The following is a 27,655-nucleotide window of genomic DNA, read 5'->3' as shown; positions in this document are numbered from 1 at the left end:
CTTGGTGATGCTGGGGCTTTTTTCTATCAGCTTGTATGGTAAGGTCTGCTTTGGCCATGACACACAGAAGCACTTCTTTCTTTTTTTTTTTTCTCCCCAATTTGGAATGCCCAGTTCCTAATGTGCTCTAAGTCCTCATGGTGGCATAGTGACTCGCCTCAATCCAGGTGGCAGAGGACGAATCTCAGTTGCCTCCGCGTCTGAGACCGTCAATCTGCGCATCTTATCACGTGGCTTGTTGAGCGCATTACCGCTGAGACATAGTGCGTGTGGAGGCTTCACGCTATTCTCTGTGGCATCCACGCACAACTCACCACGCGCCCCACCGAGAGCGAGAACCACACATTATAGCAACCGCGAGGAGGTTACCCCATGTGACTATACCCTCCCTAGCAACCGGGCCAATTTGATTGCTTAGGAGACCTTGCTGGAGTCACTCAGCACGCCCTGGATTCGAACTTGTGACTCCAGGGCTGGTAGTCAGCGTCAATACTCGCTGAGCTACCCAGGCCCCCATAGAAGCACTTCTTAATAAGGTAAGCCTTAGCCAAATCTGGCTGGCACACATCGCTATCTTATGTCATTATATTAAATAAATCCACACATAGCTAGTTAAGTCACTTCTTAAAAGTCTTTGGGCTTTCCTAGCTCAACATTAAGAGTTAGGTCACTAGCGTTAAGCTCTTTAGCTAAGCAGGTTGAGGCACACATAGAAATTTAGTTCATTAGTGTTATGCCATTTGGCCTGCAGCCTAGGCACACCTAGCTAGCATACACTCGGTGCACATGGCTCTTCGAAGCAGCAGAAGTACATATGTCTTGGTGACAGATCTTCTTTGTTGGGGGATTGTTTATGTCTGTTTGCAGCAGCATGTAACACATGGTTGATGCAGCATGTCTTTGTTTTGTCTCATCATGCATCAGCAGCATGTCCACATGCTAACTCTGTATGTATGTGTTTTTTCTAGCAGTAGCAATAAGCCTTTGTACTTGCTCTGCAGCAGCAGTGTAGCAGATCTAGTCTGCCAAGACCAATATCCTATCAATATATCACACCCACATTCACATGCTAAATCTTTCAGAGAGTTGGCATGACTGAACTAAAATGAAGGGATAGTAACTAACTTCTCTGCCAAGTTGGGATGCATCCGACTGATGATCAGTGCAGAACATCACTCCATCTTCCTCCTTACACAGCACCCGGTCAAATTCATCCTTCCAGCTAGGTATGAATATCATCTCCCTGTAAGATTCATAACCTGTTGTGTTCAATTCAGTGGTTCTCTTTTGGGGTTTTGCCATTTTACCAGGCGCTTGGCCGGGCTTCGGAGGCTTGATAAACATTATTGCCTATTACTAGATCGGCAGATAATTTGACAATTAAAACTAGTCTGATTGGTTAAGCAAGGCATTGTTGTTTCTAAGAAACTGCTTGTTCTAACCTGTGTGTTCGAACGACGCCTCTGACTTCCGCTCTGTGCGGCACGTAATAAGATGCGCGGATTGACGGTCTCAGACGCAGAGGCAACTGAGATTAGTCCTCGGCCACCCAGATTGAGGCGAGTCACTACGCCACCACGAGGACTTAGAGTGCATTGGGAATTGGGCATTCCAAATTGGGGAGAAAAATGGGAGAAAAAAAAAAAAGAATAGCGCGATTACTTCAAATGCCATGTAAACAAAGTTTTCTTGCTTTGTCTGATTTTTTAAATCAGCTGATTTATGGGAGTAATTAGCGTATTGATGTGCATGTAAAGAGGCTCAGTGTTGATATTTTGAAACTGCCTCATCAGTTCAAACATATAACAGCTATAAAGAAATCGAGAGCCAGTTGTACATGTATTGACAGTGTGTTTCTACTTGATTGTAGATACTGTCTGTATAAACAAACAACTGAAGTAAAGCCTATATTCTACTCTGTTTATAGTCTGAGTAACACCTGTAACCATAGTTCAGTCATGACGACTCTTGGGATAAATTTAGGGTGATTAGTATGGATATGACAAGATGATTGGATTTTGTTTTGGTGGACCAGATGTGCTACACTGCTGCTGCTACATTCTACTGCTTGAACATACACAGACATACTGCTGCTGCTGCGGCTACACAATCACAAATACAAACTATCCCCCAGATGCAGATTTAGACTGTGGTGCTGAGGAGGAGGAGGGTTTCAGAGAGAAAACTCTCACAGTGTGCTGCAGTGAAACCAGCTTATCTGCAAACAACTAAGAGAGAGTATGCAAGGTAATGTCAAAGAACCTATCAGCTTACACCATGTAGAGTTTCATGCCTGAACTTCAATCACTGATAGTGACTGAAGCTAATATAAAAGATGGCGACTTCCATTACACCATAAAGTTTTACCACAAGTGATGCGATTTAGTTTAATAAAGTCCAATGCAGGCGCAAGTTCATTTTAGCCGACTGCGTTTTTGAATGCTTTTTAACAGAGGGCAGTGTTTTGGTTACGCTGACACAAATGAAGACAGCTACTGGATCTTTAGATTACACACAGCTCATATCTCTGTCTCTGTGAGTTAACGTGAACCGCACATGATAATCATGAGACACGTATGTGTACAGTACAGAGGGACTTGCACTTTATATGACATGACAGACAACTAGTGGTCCATTCACAAAGCACAAGTTTACTGGAAATATTGCTGTCAAAATGTACGGGTGTCAGTTCTGTTATAGAATGCAGTTGTCACTCTCGATAATAACCAAATTGTGTGAAAACGTAGCTTTAGGACTCAAAAACAGGACTGACAAGAGTATTCTGCTGCTGTTGTGGAAAAATAATTTTGAAATGAGTTCAGAAATGAAGGTGGAGATGGAGAGGTGGAGGGAAGTCTGGAGAATTGTCACCGCTTATATATCGTCCATGAGATGTGATTGACAGGACTAGATGAACAAGCTGCTCCTTGAAACTTCATTTATACTTTAATGTTTGATGTTTGCTCCTCAATAAATCCTAGCTGAGAGCATTTTTGTCCATTGTTCCCCCACATTTTTGTACGATTTTTGTGTTAGGTTGTTTTATTTGTCATACGTATTATTAGCTAGTGTGTGTGGACAACATGTGACTCATAGTATAAAGATGTTTATGAGGCAGAACACATGCAGTTAGTGAGAGTTCATTAGATACTCAACAGAGAGTCTCATACAGGATCAATAATCAGTCTGTTGATGTTAATTAAGATTTTATGTGTGTGTTTGTGTGTGTTTCAGAACAAGCTCTCGAGGAGTTGAAGTTATTACTGCTGTTATTGGGCTGTGCTGTACAGGTGACAATTCATACTGATGTTACTGTATCAATACACACGTCACATGATGAGTGACACGTCCATTGATCAGACACTGTGTGTTTGTTCAGTGTGACAGGAAGGAGGAATACATCGACAGGATACAGATGCTGCTGGACTTTGACACAAAGGCCACCATCGCCGCTTACATTCAAGAGGTCTGTATCACGTCACATGACCAGCACACTGTATTAACCAGTGTTTACTGTAGTACTCTCAGTCTTACTCTGTGTTGGACCTCATGTACTCAGACAGAAAACAAAGGCAGGCCTAACACAGTCGTAAAAACCTAACTCAGGCCCCCACATACCAGGTCATAAATTATACCGATAAAAATCGCGCCAAAATCAAACAAAGGGAGTCCAAAACAGACTACAAATCCCATGAAGCCTTGCTCACTAAAGGATTGAACTCTCAACTCCTACTGGATGAGGCACACAACAGAACGTCCCTCAAACCATGACATCATCAGGAGTAGAAATACCTCTGAAATGCTTCCGGGATTTGCTTCCAGCAACTTTGTTCACCGTGTACAGATGCAGCTCATTGCTGCTCTCACGTGCAACCTCGTGTCACAAGGAAGTAACGTCCGACTTGAAACTGTGGCCATACAATCTCCATCTCGCTGGACGAGTTAAGATTACTCTGTGTTCAACCGAACACTCTAACAGATCCGAAGGAGACTGCCGAGCAATCCGCATCTTCATCCGTTTGCCTGCAGAAGTGAAGAGATGAAAGATTTCTCTTCCATCTTCAATCAAGTCGACATTTCTGAGTTCTCCGCCAGCCCCCCGAGAATCAGCAGCCATGCCCGCCAACAGAGCGAGGAAACGGCCTCCCGTCATCACACGAGCCTCAAAGAACCGGGTCGGATTTAAAGGACGGATGAACACACATTCTGCATCCTCATGCGATTCAAGTAAGAGGTTTACGTCTGGGCAGAGATAGAATATTATAGCGTGTTATTCTTGTGTTTCAAGGTTTTTGCTTGTACAGTTTACGGACCGCCATGTCCACTCATTATTAATACTCAGGGTATTAATTATGACGAATTTGTTCTGCTGTATTGTGGTCCAACCAAATTGGACTGTTGTGCATTTTCGCCATCGTGGGTGAAACCGGCAAACTGAGTTTATCCATTAAAGAGTCAAAGAACGCGGGACATTTACGAGCCGCCCACCGCATCTCTGAGCGATAAACTAACAGCTGCTTTCTCTCCCACGATCGTGAAATTGGCTTTAGGGCCGTCACTTTATTCTCTCTCTCTCTCTCTCTCACACTAATTACACACACACACACACACACACACACACACACACACACACACACACACACACACTCGCTCTCACACACACATACACACCCTCATGTGTTATAGGATTATTTTAGTTTCCATATCTAATCATATCACTGTTTAGTTTGTAGTTGTAAGTCGGAAGTTTATTGACTGCATTGTATTAATTATTAATTGATATTACTGCATAAAGTTTGTTTATATTACAAAGAGAAGTGTTTTGGTTTGTTTTGCATACGCCTGTGTCATGCTGACGGGATGTCAGTGCTCGGATTCAAGCCTTCATTCACTGTTTTTTTTCCCCCGAAAATCGATATTCTTCGGATGTCGATTTTCCTAAGAAAACAATCTAATATTGAGACTGTTATACTATCTGGTTATTAGTCCCTGATTCCAGGGTGGTGCCCCGTCAGTGTTAATCCTTATTAATATTCTGTTGATTTTTGATAATTATCTTTGATGATTGTTGAATTTGAATGATCAATAAGCTCGTGTTAATTTTAATTAATGTTTCATCGATGTTAACGATTATCTTTGATAATTGTTGATTTAAAGGATTAAAAAAGCTAACATTGATTCTCATCAATGTTCTATTGATTTTAATAATTAATAACTATCTTTGATAATTATGAATTATTGCTAATAACCAAACCTGCTCCTAAACGTAGCGCACTACATTTACTGGAGCCCCATATGAGGTTTTAATGAGTTAGATTCAATTAATTAATTTAAATATTAATTAATAACTAAATAAATAATTATTAATTATTTCTGATAGTAACACTGATCTAAACAACCAGTAAAGCCCTACATCTGTGTGTGTGTGTGAGTGTGTGTGAGTGTGTGTGTGTGTGTGTGTGTGTGTGTGTGTTTGTTGAAGGTGACTCATAACCAGGAGAATGTGTTGGATCTTCAGTGTCAGGATGAGGGTTAGTGTGGATAAAGACACACTCCTCAGATACATGAGCTTTCACCTCAGACGCCTCGTCGACGAGAGAGACCAACATGCTGAGTACCACACACACACACACACAACACAACAACACGTACAGAGTGCTTACTATCTGTGCGTGTGTGTGTGTGTGTGTGTGTGTGATGTCAGACGATTGTGTCTTTGACTCCGGAGCGAGACTGGGGGCACATCTCTCCAACGCTTCACGTCGCCCTGTCGAGTTGCCCAGCATGAGACGCACAGAGAGTGCCCAGCATCTGTCTGTAGAGCTCGCCGATGCCAAAGCCAAGATCAGACGCCTGTGGCAGGAGCTGTGAGTATCTTGGAGTGCTGCTGTGTATTATGATGACATCACTGACACCTGAACTTCATCCTGCATTTCCTGTAATGCCTCATCAATGCTGAAATGCTTTTACTGCGCTGTGAATTATTCAGCTTCCTCTCAAGCACATTACTCCTAGCACACAATACTGATGAGGTGAGCATTAGAGGAAGAGCTTCACATGAGAGGATCTTACTGTCAGCCCATTTGACTGGAATCAAGTGCACAGATAACTGTAATACAGTCATCTTATTAGGAAGTCTGTCCAACATCATGAAAGGCTGTATATACTGTAATCTCACTTCTGTTGAGTGTGAGGTTTGTTAGACACCAGGGGCCATATTCACAAAAAATCTTAAGGTTAAAAGATGCTCCTAATATGGAAATTTAGGAGCAACTCTTAAAAATTAGGGGTGTGTCTTGCTTCCTGACTTGCTTCCTGACTCCTCCTCCACATGACACGTGACCTTACCAATGAGCTTTGTCATCCCTCTCATGAACGCACGTCACAGAGATGTACTGAAGCAAACATTTGGAGTTAAAAAATATATAAGTATTGTTTTGTTTCTAAAAATAATCAATCGTTTGCGTTCAGAAGAACTTTATTTGTCAACTGGAGTCGTGTGAATTATTTTGATGCACCCTAAATATGCATTTTGGACCGTCAAAAAATGGAGTATATTCACTTGCATTGTTTAAAGGAGGAGGCCTGAAATGAAATCCTAGAAGCCTTAAATTCTGTTTTGATGAAGAAAGAAACTCAGATACATCTTGGATGCCTGAGGGTGAGTAAATTATCAGCAAATTGTCATTTTTGGGTGAACTATTCCTTTGAGGATGAGGGAATGTAGTATCCTGTAGTAACCACTAGAGGTCATTATGTATACTAAGTATTGTGTTCTTGCCTTGTTAAGGCAGTTGAAGAAGAGGTCCCTTGATCAGAATCAGAATCAGCTTTATTGCCACATATGCTTACACATACAAGGAATTTGTCTTGGTGACAGGAGCTTCCAGTGTACAACAATACATACTCGTGGCAATAAAGCTGATTCTGATTCCGATGATGTCACTCCCTTAAGGGATAGTTCACCCAAAAAGTTGTTCCAAACCGGAGTGACTTACTTTCTTCTGTGTAACTCAAAAGCAAATAATTTTATGTCCCGCTGGCTGAATTCAGTACATTGTGACTCAAACACTTGAGAAAGAGGTTAGTGTCATAAAATTGTCATATTCCACAACTTCTGAAGGCATTCGATCACTTTGTGTGTGAAACACAATTTAAGTGATTATTCACACTCAAATCAAACTATTGATAAAGTCTATAAACAACGGTGAAATCCTCAATAACATAACTGATCAGTTTATGTGTCATGAAGTTTGGTCATAAGACGCACAATAAATGATGTCCTTTTGTGTTCCACTGAAGAAAGAAAGTCACATGGGTTTGGAAGTGTATAATATGTTTTTTTTTTTTTCATGACACAATAACAGTAGTTGTCCAGATGCAGTATAGTACAGACTGAACTGTAAGTTGAGTATAGCAGTGTTTCCTGAGAATGATTCAGTAGGAGGTCACTGTCTCTGTTTCTCTCTTTCTGCCTCTAATCTCAGTTTTTCTCATCTATCTGTCTGCTCTCACCTCACAGAGAAACATCAACATCAGTCTGAACAATCCAGCTGAAAGAAAGACTCTGTATGTTTTTAAACGTGGACTCTCAAAGACGATAGAGAAGAAATGTCCTTTATTTTCCTTGAATCAAGGAACCAAAACGATTCCTGGACCAGAGTGTGAGTTGAATGAATTTGATCCGGATCAGCTCTGTGTCATGATCAATGACCCACTTTGTTTTCTATAATCAGATAGACTTTATGTCATGAAATCCTCTGTATGTGACAGACATGCTGTATGTGTGCTGTACAACGACAGTTTTATACAGGTTTATAATGCATGATGAACTGCAAAAGAAACTAAGACCTTCAATTAAAACCTGTTTAAAAAAAGACCCAACAATAAAGAGAGTGAAGTTTGTGTGCAAACCTGTAGAAAGATCTCTGTGTAAGAAAACTCAACCCTCATATTGCTTTATTTTCCTTTCTCAATATATCTGATGTGATAAACAGGAATTTCAGTACGAGTGATGTATTAGTGTAAAACTGAACAGATTTGGACACCAATCCCCTGCTGTGAAGAGCCAGAGGTGTTTTGCTGGTCATAGAGCTGGTTTTGGGGCTGGAACAGCAGTCCCTCATAGCACACATACAGACATCTAGTTGATGTGTGTTTACATCTGGAAGATGTATGTTTTAGATTGTGTGCTCATCTGCAATATATCTATAAGATGTTTCCTCTCAAATGTCAACAGGGCATTCAGATGTTCATTAGATTGCACTCTTAAACAGAAATCTGGGAGATGTTCATGTGCTATATGGAGCATTGAGGATTTTCAAGCGGGTCATTTGTGTTAATCAAAGTTCAGGATGATGGGTTCATGGTTGATCTCCTTCAGAAACTTGAGCAGATCTTCGGGTTTGAGTCCCATGGTGGCGCTGTTGGTCATGGGGTGGAAATAAACCCTATCGTGGCCTCCGGTGGTCAGATCGGCATCCAGCACCATCGTGACACTCTGATGTTGATCACAGAAGAGCGAGAGTGCCGTGGCGCAGCCCTGACCCACCTTCAGCTTCTCCAGCATCAGCGACTCCTCAGCGAAGCGCAGGTTTCCAGCACTGACACCGAGATGCTTTGCCACTTCGCCCAGATTGAGCTGGCGATCATGACGCGCCGACAGCAGCCACAGACTTTTCTTCTTCTTGTCTTTGAGAAACAGGTTTTTGGTGATGATTCCACTCAGATGAGAGACGTGAGGCATCATCTCCTCCACCGTAAACACCTCAAACAACACAACATCCTTCATTAGGAACAAGTGTCAGGTAAAATCACAGAGAACTTGTAAATATAAACAGAGATTGACAGAAGATTTTCTTCCACCTATATAACATATTACTGTGTCTAGAGAAGGCTTCAAAAAGACAAGACCAATCACAATTTACTATGCAAATAAATAAGACCAATTAGAATGCAAATGCAGGGCTTGGCAATAAGGACTGCCCAATGGCCCGGGGCCAGTGTGAGAGAGATTCGGGCCAGTTGCTAGAACTGTCACTTGCCCGATCGGGCCAGTGCTGCATTTATAACATTAGTGCAAGCAAACAACAAGTGAGCGAGCACAAAAATGACACAAAGCGAATGAAGTCTTCTAACCGAGGAGTGAGCGCGAGTATATTTATCTCGCAAAGATGTGCGAGCGCATAATATACTGGATATGCCAAGGCACAGTCGTGTGCATGCGCAAGATTGTGCAGACACCGAGCACACTCTCCTAGCACTGTCCTCGCTCTTTTCCAAGTGTTTTAGCAGCAGCTATTACCAATGTGTAGAAAATAGAAGGAAAAAAAAAACCCACTTAATGAATTTCGTAGTGGGATTTAACGTCTTGTGCAACACTTTAAGTATCCCCGCACATTCCGTGTTCACAGTGCGCGAAACCCCCACATTTTTCGTTTTTACATGTTGGTGAAAATTTGTAATCCACACATTGCAACACAAGAAATCAACAGTTTCTTTCTATCGGATTGAAAATCCATGTCTCTCCGTGCATATGTCTCATCATCATCATCTCTCTCCATGCAGCGTAGACTGTTTAACATGCATGTGCTCTCGTAAAGGGACAGAGCGCTAGTTTTATTCCCACTGTAAGAAAACAAACACATTTTCTCCCATTAATTCGCCTTTAGAGATGAAGCGCCGAATGAGACGTGTTAAACCCCAGTTATACACGTGTCTGGAAATCACGAGCTGCTCAATATCCAAAATGTAAGTATACATTTAATTAAGTAATGTTTCAAAACGTAAACATTAATTCAGCATGATAATGGCATTTGATATGAGAAGAAGCACGATCACTATGGCTATTAGGCTATTATTATCAGAGCTGTTCAGCTGCAGGGTGAAGATGAATATTTAAAACAGTCTACTTCATTTCATCCTAATAAAACACCTGTTACATGTCTCATTTCTGGACCATACATGTATTTTTGTTCTTTGTATATCAGTCAGTGTTGGTCTTGTTTGGGTTGTCTGATTTCATGTTATATACACATTGTTAATTCACAGATTTGGCCTAATATCTCCCTAATGTATATTACACGTCACAACCGTTTTGGTAGCAAGTCTCTTCTCAGGGATTCATATGTTTATTACATTCAGCCAATAATCACATCTTTAACTTAGTGAATAATCTTTGATCCTGTGTGTGAATACACTATACATGGCCAAAAGTTGCATGACAGCATGACTAAACGGGTGACTGAAAACCCATCATCTGCACAACAGAACTCTTCACTTAAAAACTTGTGTAAATGGCAGGACGGTTGTGGTTAATATGATGTATTTATGAATTTATATCTGTAAAGTGTGTATATGGGATTACATAAGGTATAAATCATATCTTGCAAATTATAAATGTGATTCAGTTTTTGGGGGGACATTGTCTTAAAAACAATATATGTAAAAAATAATTATCTTTGGACACATTTTTAAAGCCATGATGGTAAAAACAGCTATTTATCATTTTTGTGTTGGGGCCAGTGAAAATTTTGGCAGGGCCAGTAGAAAATATCCTTAGCGTTGAGCCCTGAAATGTTACGATGACGTCATTGCTGCTGGTTAGATTTTGAATGCTGAATATTTTATCAGTTTGTAGAAGATTAAAAGTATTAAGTTAATAAAAAACAAAACAAGAGAGCACAGACTAGGGCTGCACAATTAATCGGAAAACTAATGGCGATTACGATTATGGCTGTCATGATTATGTAATCGTGAAACTGATGATTATTCAATTTAAGTGTACTCATGTTGCGTTAATGGTTTCTATTTAGAACGTGTTTTTACAGCGGTTAAGTTTCTAACCAATCCCAGACGTGTGTGTTGAGCAATGAAACGGCAGTGGCCAATCAGAGATGTAGTGAGTCTACAGTCCAATCAGTCATGAAACCAGTCCTTCAACATGATACATGAAACACAGGCATATTGACTGAAATTAAAACTGGATTTGTCAATACTTCAAAAACAACCTACATATATTTCTTCACTTTAACTCATAGACATACATTTATAATAACCTTTAGTAACATTAACAAACATTATAACAGTATGTAATGCTTAAAAGAAACTGCAGCGCAGCCCATAACCTGCTGTTATGAAGAACCCAAAAGCGGTTGCATGTTAGTGACGTCACAGTAATTTCACCAAGTAATCGTCATTAATAATCGTGATTACAATATCAAGGGCAATAATCGACAATTATTTTTGTCATAATCATGCAGCCCTAACACAGACTGAACTTATCTACAAAATCAAATTTAGAACAGTTTAAGTGAATCCATTGAAAAGGCTTTTTTTTAATTTTTTTTTATTGTTGAACAAACCCTAATCACAATGCTTGAGGTATATCAATACAGTAATACTGACAACAAAATATCAGTTTCTGAAACAAATGTTTATTCAGTACTCTGTGTGATATATATTCAGTCACTCCCATCAGAAACGAGAGAGAGAGAGAGACATTATTTATATTATTTTAGTCTTCATTTAGGTCAAATAATCTGTTTCTCTATGTCACAAACACAAAAGTTTGTTGCAATTTACAGCTGTGTGAGGAATTCAGCTCACAATCACAACAAAACATTTACGGAAATCGTGCAGTTTATTTCAGTATCAATTCACCTCACCTCCGGATGATCGATGCAGATCGTGTCAATATTGAGAGTCGTGAGAAAATCTTCTAATTGTTTCCTCAGATCGACTGATGCCATAATGCCTTAAAAACTCAAAATCAACAAAATAATATACATAGACAACTATGCGTGCAGTACACGTGGCGTTAGTGCGCAAACTCGTACAATCTGGCTGTGATTGGTCAATACGGGGATATACGGGCTGTGATTGGTCAATACAGGGGATATACGGGCTGTGATTGGTCAATCTTCGTCATCGTTGAGAAAAGAAACACCGGTGTCCTCGTATTCATTTCAGTCTCAGTGGTCACATTATTACAGCGCGGCAATGAATAACTGTTAATAACAACTCTTAACAATTACAGTTTAATATTAATACAATTAGTGAAACTTGACGAATTCGTGTGCAGCTCCATTTTATTCCTTTTGAATTTCATGATACTCCACCACGTCACCGAATGTTAGTGTATTTTACTTCCGGTTTCGTGTCTGTTGTCAAACAGCGCCGCCTGCTGATGGCGCAGAGAGCAGCTGCATGAACCGCAGCAGTTCATGCAATATTTATTTGTAAATGAAAGAACCTTATTCATCAAAAAATTACATAAAGTCAAAACATTTAACCTAACTGTAACTGTTACAAAAACACCTTTCAGAGAAAAGCACTGAGATCTACAAGAGTAAGAGTGTCACTAAAAGTAAAGAGACAACTGAAACAGATTATATCTTTTTTCTTTTACTCACACCACAAGACAGGGAACATTCAACAGCATAAGACACAGCTTCCAAGATGAACACAAAAAGAATCATATACAAAGAAACAAACAAGGAGCAAGACAGGGTGGAATACACAAAAGGAATTAAACAATACTGCACTAAAACAATAAATATTTTGACTGAGGAACTGCTGATATTTAATTAGATTAATTATTAATCTTCCAGTTTGTTGAAGCAGTAGGTCAGGCAGCACATTCCACAGTAATGTTTGTCAAAGTGACACTCCATGAAAACTCAAGCGCTTCATTCATCTACAGGACAGTGAATTTTACCATTATCAACCACCATCATACAATTACACCAGTCATGATTAATGTTACACCAATCATCGCGTCTCTCTCTCTCTCTCTCTCTCTCTCTCTCTCTCTCTCTCTGTGTGTGTTTCTCTCTCTCTCTCTCTCTCTCTCTCTCTCTCTCTCTCTCTGTCTCTCTCTCTTTGTGTGTGTGTGTGTTTGTGTGTGTGTGTGTGTGAAAAATGACATGGAGCAACACTTCAATAGTCAGTAAAGATGATACAGTCTGTCTTGTCTTTAAGGACATGGAGAGACAGAGAGAGAGAGAGAGAGAGCGAATGATAATATGGTATTTAATAACAAACTGCAATATATGAAAGATGAGCAGACAGGTGATTGAACTAATTGCTGGAGGCTGAGGGCTGGACAGGCAGGAGGTAATGGGAGAGCGGAGCATTGAGCTGGATGGTTTGGCGTGGCAGGCTTGATGGAGAGTGGATTTGAAGATGACTGAAGAGGTAAGTGGTTGAAGACAGGTTGGCGGGTTGGATGGTGAATCTGAAGGGCAGGGAAACACACATGAGCACAAAAACAAATTCTGAACAAGGTAAGCAAAGAACTAGAAAGTTTGTAAGCCTTATCATTTGTAACACTTTGGTAGACTGAACAATCTGGCGATGAATGACTGGGAACTCCGGGTTTAAATAGAGCAGGCTGGTGATGAGAAGATGAATTGCAGGCATGAAGTAATCAGTGAGTTGCCACACCACCGGAACAGACCAACTCACAAAACACACAGGGGGAGACACAGACAGCCCAGAAAACACAGAATGGAGAAGCCAACATCCTGACAGTACCCCCCACTCCACCCCCCAACGGGAGCATCCTGGTGACCTGCCAGGCTTGTCAGGGTGGGCTCTGTGGAACTCTCGGATGAGAGATGGGTCCAGGATGAAAGAATGCCCCAGTACGCTCGTCTTCCTACTAAAAGAGTATATTTTACCTTCTTAAAGTGGCATTAATGGAGAGTGTCTTTTTAAAGATGCCTCTCCATTTGTGTGTGTTTCCTGGTTGCGGTCGTTACCTCTCCGCTTCTGATGGCCATGATTGCGATCTTACGTGCTTGGGCGCTGCCCACGCGGAGACAGCGTTCGTGGATGGGTCATGTTCTCACTGCGAGAGCGTGACCATGGCAATGTTGCGGTCACGGTTTTTCCTTCGTTAGAGGGAAAGACCACAGGTTTGAGGCCGCGTCGGTTAGCACTGGGGGCGATCTGGGGACCCCAATGGGAGCCACTCCGCCGGGTAACTCCCCACGGACCTCCCAGTCCCCAGTATGCTTGTTTGCCCCGCTGGAATGAGTCCGCCGGCTCGTCTCAGGGCAAGTTTGCGATCTCGTTTCGGCGCTCGCGAAGTGGATGAGCTCTCATTTGCAGCATCGGAGAGCAGGCTGTCCAGTCTGACGCTGAAGACTCGACTGGGCTCCCACCTTCGGGTGTGGTCACCCAGTCGCAGCCTGATGCACTTGTGCAAGGTCAGGGAGGATGAGGAGCAGGTCATCCTAGTAGCACCCTACTGGCCCACCCAGACGTGGTTCTCGGACCTCACGCTCCTCATGACAGCCCCCCCGGCGAATTCCCTTGAGGAAGGACCTTCTTTCTCAGGGACGGGGCACCATCTGGCACCCACGACCAGACCTCTGGATTCTCTACGTCTGGCCCCTGGACGGGATGCGGAAGACCTAAGTGGCCTACCACCCGTGGTGGTAGACACGATCACTCAGGCTAGGGCTTCCTCTACGAGGTGCCTGTATGCCTTGAAGTGGCATCTGTTCGCTAAGTGGTGTTCTTCCCGAAGCGAAGACCCCCAAAGATGCGCAGTCGGATCGGTGCTTTCCTTCCTGCAGGAGAGGCTGGAGGGGCAGCTGTCCCCCTCCACCTTGAAGGTGTATGTGGCCACCATTTCGGCACATCACGATGCAGTGGATGGTAAATATTTGGGGAAGCACGACTTGATCATCAGGTTCCTGAGAGGAGCTAGGAGGTTGAATCCCTCCAGACCACACCTCATCCCCTACGGGGAGCTCCCTTTGAGCCCCTGGAGTCAGTTGAGCTTAAGGCACTCTTTTTGAAGACTGCCCTCCTGACTGTGCTCACTTCCATCAAGAGGGTAGGGGACCTTCAGGCGTTCTCTGTCAGCGAATCATGCCTGGAGTTCAGTCCGGGTTACTCTCATGTGATCCTGAGATCCCGACCGGGGTATGTGCCCAAGGTTCCCATGACCCCTTTTAGGGATCAGGTGGTGAACCTTCAAGCACTGCCCCAGGAGGAGGCAGACCCAGCCTTGGCGCTGATGTGTCCAGTGCATGCTTTATGCATCTATTTGGATCACACGCAGAGCTTTAGAAGCTCTGAGCAGCTCTCTGTCTGCTTTGGTGGATAGCGGAAAGGAAGCACTGTCTCCAAACAGAGGATCACTTACTAGGTCGTTGAAGCCATCATGATGGCAAATCACGCTCAGGATGTGCCGCCCTCCGTGGAGTTACGAGCCCACTCTACTAGGAGTGTAGCGGTCTCCTGGGCCCTGACCAGTGGCACCTATTTGGCAGACATCTGCAGAGCAGTGGGCTGGGCAACACCCAACACCTTTGCAAGGTTCTACAATCTCCGGGTTGAGCCGGTTTCGTCCCGTGTATTGTCAGGTACGAGCAGGTAAGTTCCGGGACAGCTGGCCGGGTGTACTGCTTGCGCATAGTGCCTTTCCCCTCTCTTGAGGTGAAGATGTGCACTTTTGACTCCCAGTCATGTTGACAAGCTGTGATTCCTGGATGACTTTCCTCCTTAGCTCTGTGGCAGATGAGTTTGCTGGGAAACTCGCTGCCGGCCCAGTACATGTGCTAATTAGGCCCTGTACTGGGGTAGGTGCTCCACATGTGCTGGTTCCCCGTAAGTGATCCCATGTGATATCTTCCGCTAAATCGTTTCCCTGTCGGTAAACTGCTTCTTCCTTGGGCAGAGGCCCCTCTGCCCCGGTCACCATGTTTGTAGAAACTCCTCCCCCCTCAGGTAGGACCTACCATGAGACTTCTCCACATGACATACTTCCAACAAGACTCGGTAATCTCAAAATACCCCCCCCCCCCTTCTCTGGGTGGGGTATGGTCTCCGCGGTGTCTCCCCCTTGGGAGTGACACCCCCCCGATGTAGACATTTATGGCCCCCAGTCGGTTAACAAATTCCACTCTTTTTGGGGAGAAAAAAGAGGAAAAGAGGCCATGGCTGGGCTAGCCTGTCCCTATTTGTTGGACAGTCAACTTGTTCCCGAAGGACCGTTCGACGCTCATAAGATCGTTGGGGGAGGTTACGTGATGGCCTGGTGCGCTGGCTATGAGGCACACAGCGGTCTGCCCGTCTTGCACCGCCAGTCCACATAACACAGTTCAGCTAGTTGTGGCATTTTGTATAGGGACCCCTAGTATCACTACATCGACACAACATCGAGTGAGTGACAGATAGGGAATGTCCTGTTTACTTTCATAACCTCCATTCCCTGATGGAAGGAACGAGACGTTGTGTCCCTCTTGCCACAACACTGAACTACCCACTGAAATGGCCGGGACCTTGTCTCGGCTCCTCAGCACCAAACCTGAATGAGTGGTTGCATACCAGCTCCTTTTATACCCGTATGTCCGGGGGAGTGGCATGCAAATTCCACTCGCCAATTCCCATTGGCCTTTTTTCAAAAAGCAGAGGTGTTTGGGGCTCCCAAGAGTGACCCCTAGTGTCACTACATCGACACAATGTCTAGTTCCCTCCATCAGGGAACGGAGGTTACGAAAGTAACCAGGACGTTTTCCTAAATCACCAGAGTATGGTTCAGGATTTGGGACATGAGTCTCACATAAAGGATGAATGATCCGAGAAGAAGGTGACGAGGCGCTGTGGGAGCGGGCTGACTGGAAGTTGGATTTGTAGATCACTGAGCAAGTAGAACAGAAATATCATTTATTTTTCACAAATTTGTGAGATCTGAACTGTCATGGCTTGGTTGCTGTCCGTGAGATCCCATAGCTGTCTTTCATGCTGTCCCAGAAGTATTCCTTGCCCAGAGAGTGCTTTATGGCTGAGTCTGTGTCAGTTGGGTCCATGGTGGCCAGATTGTTCTGTTATGACTGAACAATGGTTTGAACCCAAATAATGAACACAGACATGGAGAGTGAGAGAATGATAAAATGGTATTTAATAACAAACAAGCAGACAGGTGATTGAACGGTCACTGGAGGCTGAGAGCTGGGCAGGCAGGATGTAATGGTAGAGCGGAGCAGTGAGCTGGATGGTTTGGCATGGCAGGCATGATGGAGAGCAGATCTGAAGATGACTGAAGAGGTAGGTGATTGAAGGTGGGTTGGATGGTGAATCTTAAGGGCAGGGAAACACAAATGAGCACAAAAACAAATCCTCAACAAGGTAAGCAAAGAACTTGAAAGTTGGCCTTAGCATTTGTACCACTCTGGTAGACTGAACAATCTGGCGATGAATTACTGGGAACTCCGGGTTTAAATAGAGCAGGCTGGTGAAGAGAAGATGACTTGCAGGTGAGAAGTAATCAGTGGGGAGAGCTGCCACGCCATCAGTATAGACCAACTCACAAACACACAGGGGGAGACACGCCACAGACAGACCATCACAAATAAATTACTAAGAATGATCTCAGATGTATTTTAAACATTCTCAAAAAATCAGATTACCCCTGGAACAAATTTACAGTGGGGGGCTTCTTGCTCCAATACTGTGGTAAGAGGGACCCTTTTCATAAATTTTAATTTTGTGCTGTGACAAGTAAATTAGCAAATGTTTCTATTTATTTCCGTTGATATATATTTGCTAAACATCTATCTATCTATCTATCTATCTACTGTATATACATATACTGTATATCGTATACAGTATATATTTATCAATAATTTACTATTATATTTAAACCATGGGTATGTTGAATGCTTGATTCTGATTGGCTGACAGACATTCTAAGGATTGCAACTATTTTCCAGTACGCTCGTCTTCCTACTAAAAGAGTATATTTTACCTTCTTAAAGTGGCATTAATGGAGAGTGTCTTTTTAAAGATGCCTCTCCGTTTGTGTGTATTTCCTGGTTGCGGTCGTTACCTCTCCGCTTCTGATGGCCATGATTGCGATCTTACGTGCTTGGGCGCTGCCCACGCGGAGACAGCATTCGTGGATGGGTCATGTTCTCACTGCGAGAGCGTGACCATGGCAATGTTGCGGTCGCGGTTTTTCCTTCATTAGAGGGAAAGACCACAGGTTTGAGGCCGCGTCGGTTAGCACTGGGGGCGATTTGGGGACCCCAATGGGAGCCACTCCGCTGGGTAACTCCCCACGGACCTCCCAGTCCCCAGTATGCTTGTTTGCCCCGCTGGAATGAGACCGCCGGCTCGATTGCAACTATTTTCCAGTAAACAGATGGTTATGAAGTAGTTCCAGGTCTTAACCGCATAACGGTTCCATATCACTTTGCCAAATTATTTCATTTATTTCAAAGAGCCATACAGGCTACCACAACAAAATGACCAATTAAAACCAAACTCTAGATCAGTGCCTGCGGACATTTTCCTTCATGACATCACTGGATGCGTCTAAGCGCAGAGAACATATGATTTGATGATGATGATGATATGATTATATATTTAAAAATATGTTGTAGATAAACAAACTAAGATGGTGTCATTAATATGCACATTCATTCACAAAGTAATGAATTGACTGTAAAGTGATTATTTGTATATAAAAAATTCAACCTCTTATTCAAATTCTAAAAATTGGCCAGCTCTTCACAATTAGATGGGTAGCCCGTAGTTTCAACACAGTAAAAGCAGTGTGGAAAAGTTTCCCTGTACTAGCAAAACATTTCCAAACAGAGAGTGAAGAAACATCTCGGACTGATGTTGAAAAACAAAAATACAAAGAGCTTTTGAAGCACATCACAAATGCAAGTTTTCTATATGATTTGGCATATATGAAGGATGTTCATAGGGAACTCCAGAGCCTGTCATTTAAGCTACAGAGAAGAGATACAACATTTGCTGACAGCAGTCACTACATTGAGCAGATCATTGAAGTGCTTCAAGCACTGAAATTTCAGGGAGGTAAATCTACTGCAAAGGCTGAAATGTGTATCTCATCAGGCCATTTTTAAAACTGTGGACATCATTGGTGAGAGAGAGGGGAAAATAAATCTACCTCAATTTTTTCAAGCAGTTATTGACAGCTTGAAATGACGACTGCCATGTGATGATCTTGTGGAGATGCTGAAGCCCCTTGACATGTCAAACTGGCCAAAACAGCGTGAAGAACTTGTCTTGTTCAGTGACACTGAGGTGCACAACCTGGCTAAACTTCTTGGTGAATCCACAAGACAAGCAGTCGAGGAATTTAGAGATTTTAAATTGCAGGGGACCCAGAAGGGAGAAACCCTGAAGTAAATTCGATCTGCAAGTAAAACCTACCTAGCTACCTCTGCAGAATGTGAGAGGGGATTCTCTGCAGTAAATGACACAGACATCAAGTCTCATAACAGACTTCAGGAAAAGAGCTTGTCCTCTCTTCTTTTTGTTGACATAAATGGACCACCCATAGAGCTCTTTGACCCTACTCCATTTGTGATGTCCTGGAGAAAAGTGGTCATCATCTGTCTACATCATGGCTGACAGGGAGGAAAGCTGAACAGAGTCAACCCAAATATTTGTGGTCAATATTTTAGGGAAAACACCAGCTGTTGTTATTTGTGAGTCTGCTGCCTGCTTGTTTGGCATGTAAATAGTTTGAATGGTCTGGTAATGAATTGTGAGGAAGTTGTAAGTGTTAAGAATTTTATTTGGTATTGTATTGTATACAGTCTAAATCCCAGATGTTGTTCTTGATATTACTGAATGCATTGCATTTTTTAATTAAATAAAACAAGATAAAATTACATTTCACTAAACTAAATACACGCTTGCATGTTTTAGACTATAGAAACTGGTTGAAGTCTCTTTAAAAAAAACTGGTTCTGCCTAGCAGCTGGAGTTTGTTTTGTGGAGGAACACACCTTTGGAACAGTTATGTGGATGAATCTATACTTTTTTACGGCTGGAGTTTGTTTTATAGATTATTTTCTGTTGTGTGATTCTGTCTCACAAAATTTGTACAGAAGCACTGGACTTGAGCAATACGACGGCAAAGTTGTCACGGGGGCTCTCGTAGGCGTACATGGACTGTTTGAGTTTAGAGGGATGGACGCCAATTGATGCTGTCATCCGTGGGGTTAATATGCATGTTTTTCTTTTTTCTGTTTGTTTGGTTCGGGGTTTGATTGTTGCACTAATGTTGGAATGTGGTCTTTATAATCTAGCTTTTGACACGCAATCTATTTTTTCTAATATGTCAAAATGTCAAATGTTAATATGAATGGATTGTCTCTCTCCACGTGGAATGTGAATGGGTTGGAGCACCCCATAAAAAGAAGGAAGGTTATTTCTTTTCTTAAACGTAAATGATGATATTGTGTTTCTTCAAGAAACGCATCTTTCCCAGCAGGAAGCTGAAAAATTTGGTTAGATATGGGGTGGACATGTTTTCTTTAGTGCTGGCTCAAGTAAGAGCAGGGGAGTCATTACATTGATAAGTAAACATCTTCAATTCAAATGTCTCAAACAGATTAATAATAAATTAGGAAGAGTCATTATTGTTTTAGCAGAAATTCAGGGGCAAAAGTTGATTTTGGCTAATATTTGCACACCTAACGCTGATGACCAGGGCTTTTTTATAGATCTTGAAGGGATGTTGCAAGCTGCTGGTACCCCTCATGATATACAGGTGCATCTCAATAAATTAGAATGTCATGGAAAAGTTCATTTATTTCAGTAATTCAACTCAAATTGTGAAACTCGTGTATTAAATAAATTCAATGCACACAGACTGAAGTAGTTTAAGTCTTTGGTTCTTGTAATTGTGATGATTTTGGCTCACATTTAACAAAAACCCACCAATTCACTATCTCCTCAAATTAGAATATGGTGACATGCCAATCAGCTAATCAACTCAAAACACCTGCAAAGGTTTCCTGAGCCTTCAAAATGGTCTCTCAGTTTGGTTCATTAGGCTACACAATCATGGGGAAGACTGCTGATCTGAAAGTTGTCCAGAAGACAATCATTGACAGCCTTCACAAGGAGGGTAAGCCACAAACATTCATTGCCAAAGAAGCTGGCTGTTCACAGAGTGCTGTATCCAAGCATGTTAACAGAAAGTTGAGTGGAAGGAAAAAGTGTGGAAGAAAAAGATGCACAACCAACCGAGAGAACCGCAGCCTTATGAGGATTGTCAAGCAAAATCGATTCAAGAATTTGGGTGAACTTCACAAGGAATGGACTGAGGCTGGGGTCAAGGCATCAAGAGCCACCACACACAGACGTGTCCAGGAATTTGGCTACAGTTGTCGTATTCCTCTTGTTAAGCCACTCCTGAACCACAGACAACGTCAGAGGCATCTTACCTGGGCTAAGGAGAAGAAGAACTGGACTGTTGCCCAGTGGTCCAAAGTCCTCTTTTCAGATGAGAGCAAGTTTTGTATTTCATTATGAAACCAAGGTCCTAGAGTCTGGAGGAAGGGTGGAGAAGCTCATAGCCCAAGTTGCTTGAAGTCCAGTGCTAAGTTTCCACAGTCTGTGATGATTTGGGGTGCAATGTCATCTGCTGGTGTTGGTCCATTGTGTTTTTGAAAACCAAAGTCACTGCACCCATTTACCAAGAAATTTTGGAGCACTTCATGCTTCCTTCTGCTGACCAGCTTTTTAAAGATGCTGATTTCATTTTCCAGCAGGATTTGGCACCTGCCCACACTGCCAAAAGCACCAAAAGTTGGTTAAATGACCATGGTGTTGGTGTGCTTGACTGGCCAGCAAACTCACCAGACCTGAACCCCATAGAGAATCTATGGGGTATTGTCAAGAGGAAAATGAGAAACAAGAGACTAAAAAATGCAGATGAGCTGAAGGCCACTGTCAAAGAAACCTGGGCTTCCATACCACCTCAGCAGTGCCACAAACTGATCACCTCCATGCCACGCCGAATTGAGGCAGTAATTAAAGCAAAAGGAGCCCCTACCAAGTATTGAGTACATATACAGTAAATGAACATACTTTCCAGAAGGCCAAGAATTCACTAAAAATGTTTTTTATTGGTCTTATGATGTATTCTAATTTGTTGAGATAGTGAATTGGTGGGTTTTTGTTAAATGTGAGCCAAAATCATCACAATTACAAGAACCAAAGACTTAAACTACTTCAGTCTGTGTGCATTGAATTTATTTAATACACGAGTTTCACAATTTGAGTTGAATTACTGAAATTCCTGGTGGAGTGGGCTCGTAACCCCGCAGGGGGTGGCATGTCCTGAGCCTGATATGCCATTGTGATGGCGTCGATGACCCAGTGGGCGATCCTCTGTTTGGAGAAAGCGCTTCCTTTCCACTGTCCACCAAAGCAAACAAAGAGCTGCTCGGAGCTTCAAAGGCTCTGCGTGCGATCCAAATAGATGCGTAAAGTTCGCACCGGACACAGAACACCAAGGCTGGGTCTGCCTCCTCCTGGGGCAGCGCTTGCAGGTTCACCACCTGATCCCTAAAAGGAGTCGTGGGAACCTTGGGCACATAGCCCGGTCAGGGTCTCAGAATCACGTGAGAGTAACCCAGACCGAACTTCAGGCACGATTCACTGACAGAGAACGCCTGCAGGTCCCCTACCCTTTTGATGGAAGTGAGCGCAGTCAGGAGGGCAGTCTTCAAAGAGAGTGCCTTAAGCTCAGCTGACTCCAAGGGCTCAAAGGGAGCTCCCTGTAGACCCTGAAGGACTACAGAGAGGTCCCACAAGGGGATGAGGCGCAGTCTGGAGGGATTAAACCTCCTAGTGCCTCTCAAGAACCTGATGATCGGGGGCCTGGGTTGCTCAGTGGTAAAATACGCTGGCTACCACCCCTGGAGTTCGCAGAGTGACTCCAGCCAGGTCTCCTAAGCAACCAAATTGTCCGGTTGCTAGGGAGGGTAGAGTCACATGGGGTAACCTCCTCGTGGTCGCTATAATGTGGTTTGTTCTCGGTGGGGCGCATGGTGAATTGAGCGTGGTTGCCGCGGTGGATGGCGTGAAGCCTCCACACGCGCTATGTCTCCGTGGCAACGCGCTCAACAAGCCACGTGATAAGATGCGCGGGTTGACTGTCTCAGACGCGGAGGCAACTGGGATTCGTCCTCCGCCACCCGGACTGAGGCGAATCACTATGCGACCACGAGGACTTAGAGCGCATTGGGAATTGGGCATTCCAAATTGGGAGAAAAAGGGGAAAAATCCACAAAAAAAAAAAAAAACCTGATGATCAAGTCGTGCTTCCACAAATACTTACCATCTACTGCATCGTGATGAGCTGAAATAGCGGCTACATACACCTTCAGGGTGGAGGGGGATAGCCACCCCTCCAGCTTCTTCTGCAGGAAGGAAAGCACTGATCTGACTGACGGCCGTGCACACTGGATATGTGACCCAGGAGACGAGGGAACCATTCTTTTGTCAGGCTTTTGGGTGCCGCAGCCTCCTGGGCATGCGGCGACAAAAGATTCTCCTCCTGGCCCTCCACCTGGGGATGGAATTGTCTGTCAACCAGCCCCAGAGAAATGGGTCTCCTCGCCCCTGGGTCGTCCCTCTTGGGGGCGCTTCGAAGCCTTCCTCAGGTTCTTAGTGGCCGGCCACGAGATGGTGGCATCTGCTTCCTGCGGAGTGCTTCACGCCGGAGCCGGGCCACGGGGTGGGCTGTGGCAGAGCCGGTGTTGTTGCTGCAGGAGGATGCCCTTGGCGACGAGCAGACAGGGTGCGGGGTCTTAAGCCGTGCTGGGGCAGGATATGTTGAAAAACCTCCATCTGCTTCTTCACCACCGAGAACTGCTGGGCAAAGTCCTCGACGGCATCGCCAAACAGGCCAATCTGGGAAATGGGGGTGTCAAGAAACCGTGCCTTGTCTGCCTCTCCCATCTCGACCAAGTTGAGCCAAAGGTGGCGCTCCTGGACGATGGACATCACCTGCCCGAGAGACCGGGCCGTGACCTTCATCACCCGGAGAGCGAGGTCGGTCACCAAGCGCAGTTCCTGCATCAATCCCGGGTCAGAACTACCCTCGTGCAGTTCTTTTAGCGCCTTGGCTTGGTGTACTTGCAGGAGAGCCATGGCGTGCAGGGCAGAAGCGGCTTGTCCAGTGGCACCGCAGGCCACAGTCGTCAGGGACAACGTAAACTTACAGGCCCTGGACGAGAGCTTCGGGTGCCCGCGCCAGGTGGCGGCACTCTGCGGACATAAGTGCACAGTGAGTGCCTTATCCACCTGGGGGATCACTGAATATCCCCTGGCCGCTCCACCAACGAGGGTAGTAAGAGCGGGGGAGCTGAAAGACCAGGACCGGGCAGTAAAAGGTGCCTCCCATGATCTCGTCAGCTCCTCATGCACTTCCGGGAAGAAAGGAACAGGGGTGGGGCGTGGCAGTGAGTCGTGCCCCATGCCCAGGAACCGATCGTCGAGCCGTGAGGGTTCATTGGTCGCTTCCACCTGAGAGAGCCCTGGTTTTGTACTGAAAAGGAAGTTCTTGCCCCTATCTCACCACTGCAAAGCCTTTCGATTAAACTAGCTGGAGAGGTTAAGTCGGACCCCGTTATTTTGCATTTACACTCGATATGGACAAAAGTGTCCAGAGTGTTTAATTCTGATATTTATTTAAATGTTGCCTCGAGCATATGGCAGAACCCTAAACTATGCATTAATAAGTCCCCTTTCTGTTGGTCAGATTGGATTGTGAGGGGGTTAATGCACTTGGTGACTTATATGAGGGTGGAGTATTGAGATCTTTTGAAAATTTTGTTCAACATTTTGGGATTCCCAGATCTCAGTTTTATAAGTATTTACAGCTGCGCCACCTGCTCTGCTCTGTTTTTGGGAGTAGCATACACCCCCCTAGAGCGGCAGATACTCTGGAAGTGGTGATTGCTGCTTTTGGGAAGGGTCATGAGGTATCAGTGTATTACTCCTTGTTAATTCAGAGTCTGGGGGACCGAGCTTTAAATTCTCTTAAAAGATTATGGGAGAAAGATTTAAACTTGGTATTGGAGGAGGGAGTGTGGGCAAGGATTCTAAAAAACGTCAAGTCTGCATCTAGAGATGCAAGGGTTCGCCTTATGCAATTTAAGATTTTACATAGATTTTATTGGACCCCCTCTAGATTGTATAGGCTTGGTCTTAAGGACACACCCATCTGCTGGTGATGCCATACTGAAGATGGAGACACCATCCATGTTTTTTGGGGATGCCTTAAGATCCAAGAATTTTGGCTGAAGGTGCAAAGTTTTGTGTGTGATGTGTTGGGCACTCAGGTCTTGTTCTGCCCCAGACTCTGTATTTTAGGTGATAGGGAGGTCATGGATTTGGTAGATAAGCACATGAAGGACTGGGTTTTGACCGGTGTGATGATTGGTAGACAGGTTATTTTGAGGAGTTGGAAGTCGGATGGAGCACCCTCGTTCCCGGAGTGGTGCGTGGAGATGGGGAGGGTGGCTGCCTTCGAGGAGGGGTCGAGTATTAGGATGGGGGTTAGGGAAACTTACAATAAGAAATGGGGCAATTATTTAGCATTTTTGAGGGAATCTCGAGGTGGGGCGGTGGAGGGAGTAATTTAAAGTTTTTTTTTTATTTTATTTTTATTTATTTTTTTATTATTATTATACTTGATTATTGTATGTTATTTTATGTTGTTGTTTTAGTTTTCTGTGTGTGTGTGTCTATATTCCATTGACCACAGGGGTGTTCGTGGGGGGGTCAGGGTGGTTTGAGAGTTTGGTAGGGGGAGGGGATATAGTGGGGGTTTAATGTTAAAAGTTTTTGATTCATTATATAGATGTTGTTGTATTTCTTGTGTTAATTTATGAATCAATAAAAAAATTTAATAACAAAAAAGAACATTCATGAGTTCAGTTGTATTTGAACAGTCAGTATCAACATGGATATTGAAATCATCAAGCAGTATAACATGGGGAGACAGGCAAGATTATTTCACTAAGTTCAGAGAAAAAGTGAGGCTGATACTTTGGAGGTCGATAAATCAATAACATAATGAGAGAAGTTTCACCAACAATCTTGAGAGCCAGATATTCAAAAGACGTGACATTATGAAATTCATTCAAAACCACTCTCTTGTAGCCAGGTCTCCTAGGCAACCAAACTGGCCCGGTTGCTAGGGTTGGTAGAGTCACATAGGGTAACCTCCTCGCGGTCACTATAATGTGGTTCGCTCTCGGTGGGGCACGTGGCGAGTTGTGCATGGATGCCACGGAGAATAGTGCGAAGCCTCCACATGCGCTATGACTCAGCGGTAATGCGTTCAACAAGCCATGTGATAAGATGCGTGGGTTGACGGTCTCTGACGCGAAGGCAACTGAGATTTGTCTTCCGCCACCTGGATTGAGGCAAGTCACTACGCCACCACGAGGACTTAGAACGCATTAGAAATTGGGCATTCCAAACTGGGAAGAAAAAGGGGAGAAAAAAATGGTCTCATGCCATCTCGACAAATAACAGCTAGTCTGCCCCCCTTTCCGTGAGGTCAGGGTTTAGACAAATATTTGTATCTGTGGGGAGTAAGCAAATTTAGTTGTAGAAAGTTATTAGGTGTTTGCCAAGTTTCAGTTAGCAGTAGCATGTCCAGTTTTTTAATCAGTGATGAATTCATTGAGAATTGACGATTTGTCCATTAGAGAGCGAAAGTTCAATAATGCCAAATCCTGACGAACAAATCCATTTTGTGTTTCGATGTGGAATAGTGATCATCAGTGAAAGTGATTTTAAGCACCTTGCCGATGCAACATCAGTTTTACAGCACCGTCTTTTTGTCCAGATAGATGGAATTGCTGTGGGAGATGAGCGATAGACAGACTGGAGATTCCGTGGTGAGCGATGAATATACTGCGGCTGCCGGAGGATTCCAAGTTCATGACAGAGTTCATATGTCTCGGAGTTTAAACATGGATGGCAGTTTAAGACTCTAAGTCGTGATGTCAGTAGTTGGAATTCTTTGACATGAATGCCAAGGAGGAGAGCGAGGAAGATAAAAAACGCTTTAATAAATGAAATCCAAGACATGTTCATATGTGAGATATAGAGCAAAATCAGTCATGAGATGCCAGCTACAGCAGCCACAATCAACGATATTGCATTAGCCAGAGACCTGCCAAGTCTACACCTAACAGTTAATCAAGAGGAAGTCAACCCAACTGGTCAAAGAACTGTCAACACAGGTGATAAAGAGAGTGGAGATTCACTCAATACACTTGCCGAGAGAGGTGAATGACTGACAAAGAGAGGGCTTGCGACTTACCCTTGAAATGAAGCGTGAGCTGTCCAGTCTCCAACGGCAGGTACATTTTTCTCTGGTGAGCAGAAAGGCATAGAATCCAATTCCAAACATGCTATAGATCTAGAAGCCAACTGGATTTATCTTTATGCACAGACTAATAAATGAAAAGAAAAACAAACGGGAACAAACATGCAAAAACATATAGTCCGAATGTGAAGCGGCAGCCAAACATGCACAGCATTCTCACACTGGAAGCAGAAGTCAAGGATGTGACCTCTAAATGTGTGCTCTTTTTAGTTCCTTAATGGAAGTCATACGTAGACGTTGTTGTCTGTTGTTGAGACCAAAGGAGAGAATAATTTTCTCCACTTTGGTGGCAACAGTGGCTCCTCTGAGTAAATTGCCCGCATGTTGTAATTTTGCACCCGGGAAACTATCAATTTGTAGATCAGGAATTTGAAAAGGCGGGATTCTGGCCACATTGGAGTCTCCCATGATCACCCCATGATTTTTCCTAAGTGTAAGACTCCAATCAGTTAA

At 43.7% G+C, this 27,655-nt stretch overlaps 2 protein-coding genes across 3 annotated transcripts in view; one reads left to right on the top strand and one right to left on the bottom strand.

Annotated features, from left to right (window-relative positions):
- The window catches only part of LOC127413754 (protein Hook homolog 3-like), a 73,512-nt gene extending 65,780 nt beyond the window's left edge, over positions 1-7,732 (top strand). The window contains exons 5-7 of the mRNA XM_051651176.1: positions 3,235-3,290; positions 3,380-3,466; positions 7,523-7,732. Coding sequence (XP_051507136.1) covers positions 3,235-3,290; positions 3,380-3,466; positions 7,523-7,732 — 353 coding nt within the window. The remainder of the gene's footprint in view (positions 1-3,234; positions 3,291-3,379; positions 3,467-7,522) is intronic.
- prorsd1 (prolyl-tRNA synthetase domain containing 1) lies at positions 7,602-11,832 on the bottom strand. Of its 2 annotated transcripts, none has more exons than XM_051651174.1 (2): positions 11,667-11,832; positions 7,602-8,767 (listed from the first exon to the last, which is right to left on the bottom strand). In XM_051651174.1, the coding sequence occupies exons 1-2, from the start codon at positions 11,748-11,750 to the stop codon at positions 8,339-8,341; spliced, it is 513 nt and encodes a 170-aa protein (XP_051507134.1). In that variant the 5' UTR covers positions 11,751-11,832; the 3' UTR covers positions 7,602-8,338. The 2 variants fall into 2 exon arrangements, with proteins under 2 accessions (XP_051507134.1, XP_051507135.1); XM_051651175.1 differs by having other exon boundaries at positions 11,662-11,802.
- Positions 11,833-27,655: the final 15,823 nt, after the last annotated feature.

This window comes from Myxocyprinus asiaticus, chromosome 23 (genome assembly GCF_019703515.2).
Source record: "Myxocyprinus asiaticus isolate MX2 ecotype Aquarium Trade chromosome 23, UBuf_Myxa_2, whole genome shotgun sequence".
Classification (NCBI taxonomy): Eukaryota; Metazoa; Chordata; class Actinopteri; order Cypriniformes; family Catostomidae; genus Myxocyprinus; species Myxocyprinus asiaticus.
The sequence above is the reverse complement of the archived record's forward strand: the minus strand, read 5'-3'. Positions and strand labels throughout refer to the sequence as shown.

Excerpts from the sequence above, each read along its gene's own strand:
- prorsd1 (XM_051651174.1), bottom strand. The coding sequence starts at position 11,750 with ATGGCATCAGTCGATCTGAGGAAACAATTAGAAGATTTTCTCACGACT. Across the intron at positions 8,768-11,666 it reads TCTGCATCGATCATCCGGAG|GTGTTTACGGTGGAGGAGAT; the intron begins GTGAGGTGAATT and ends GTGTTGTTTGAG.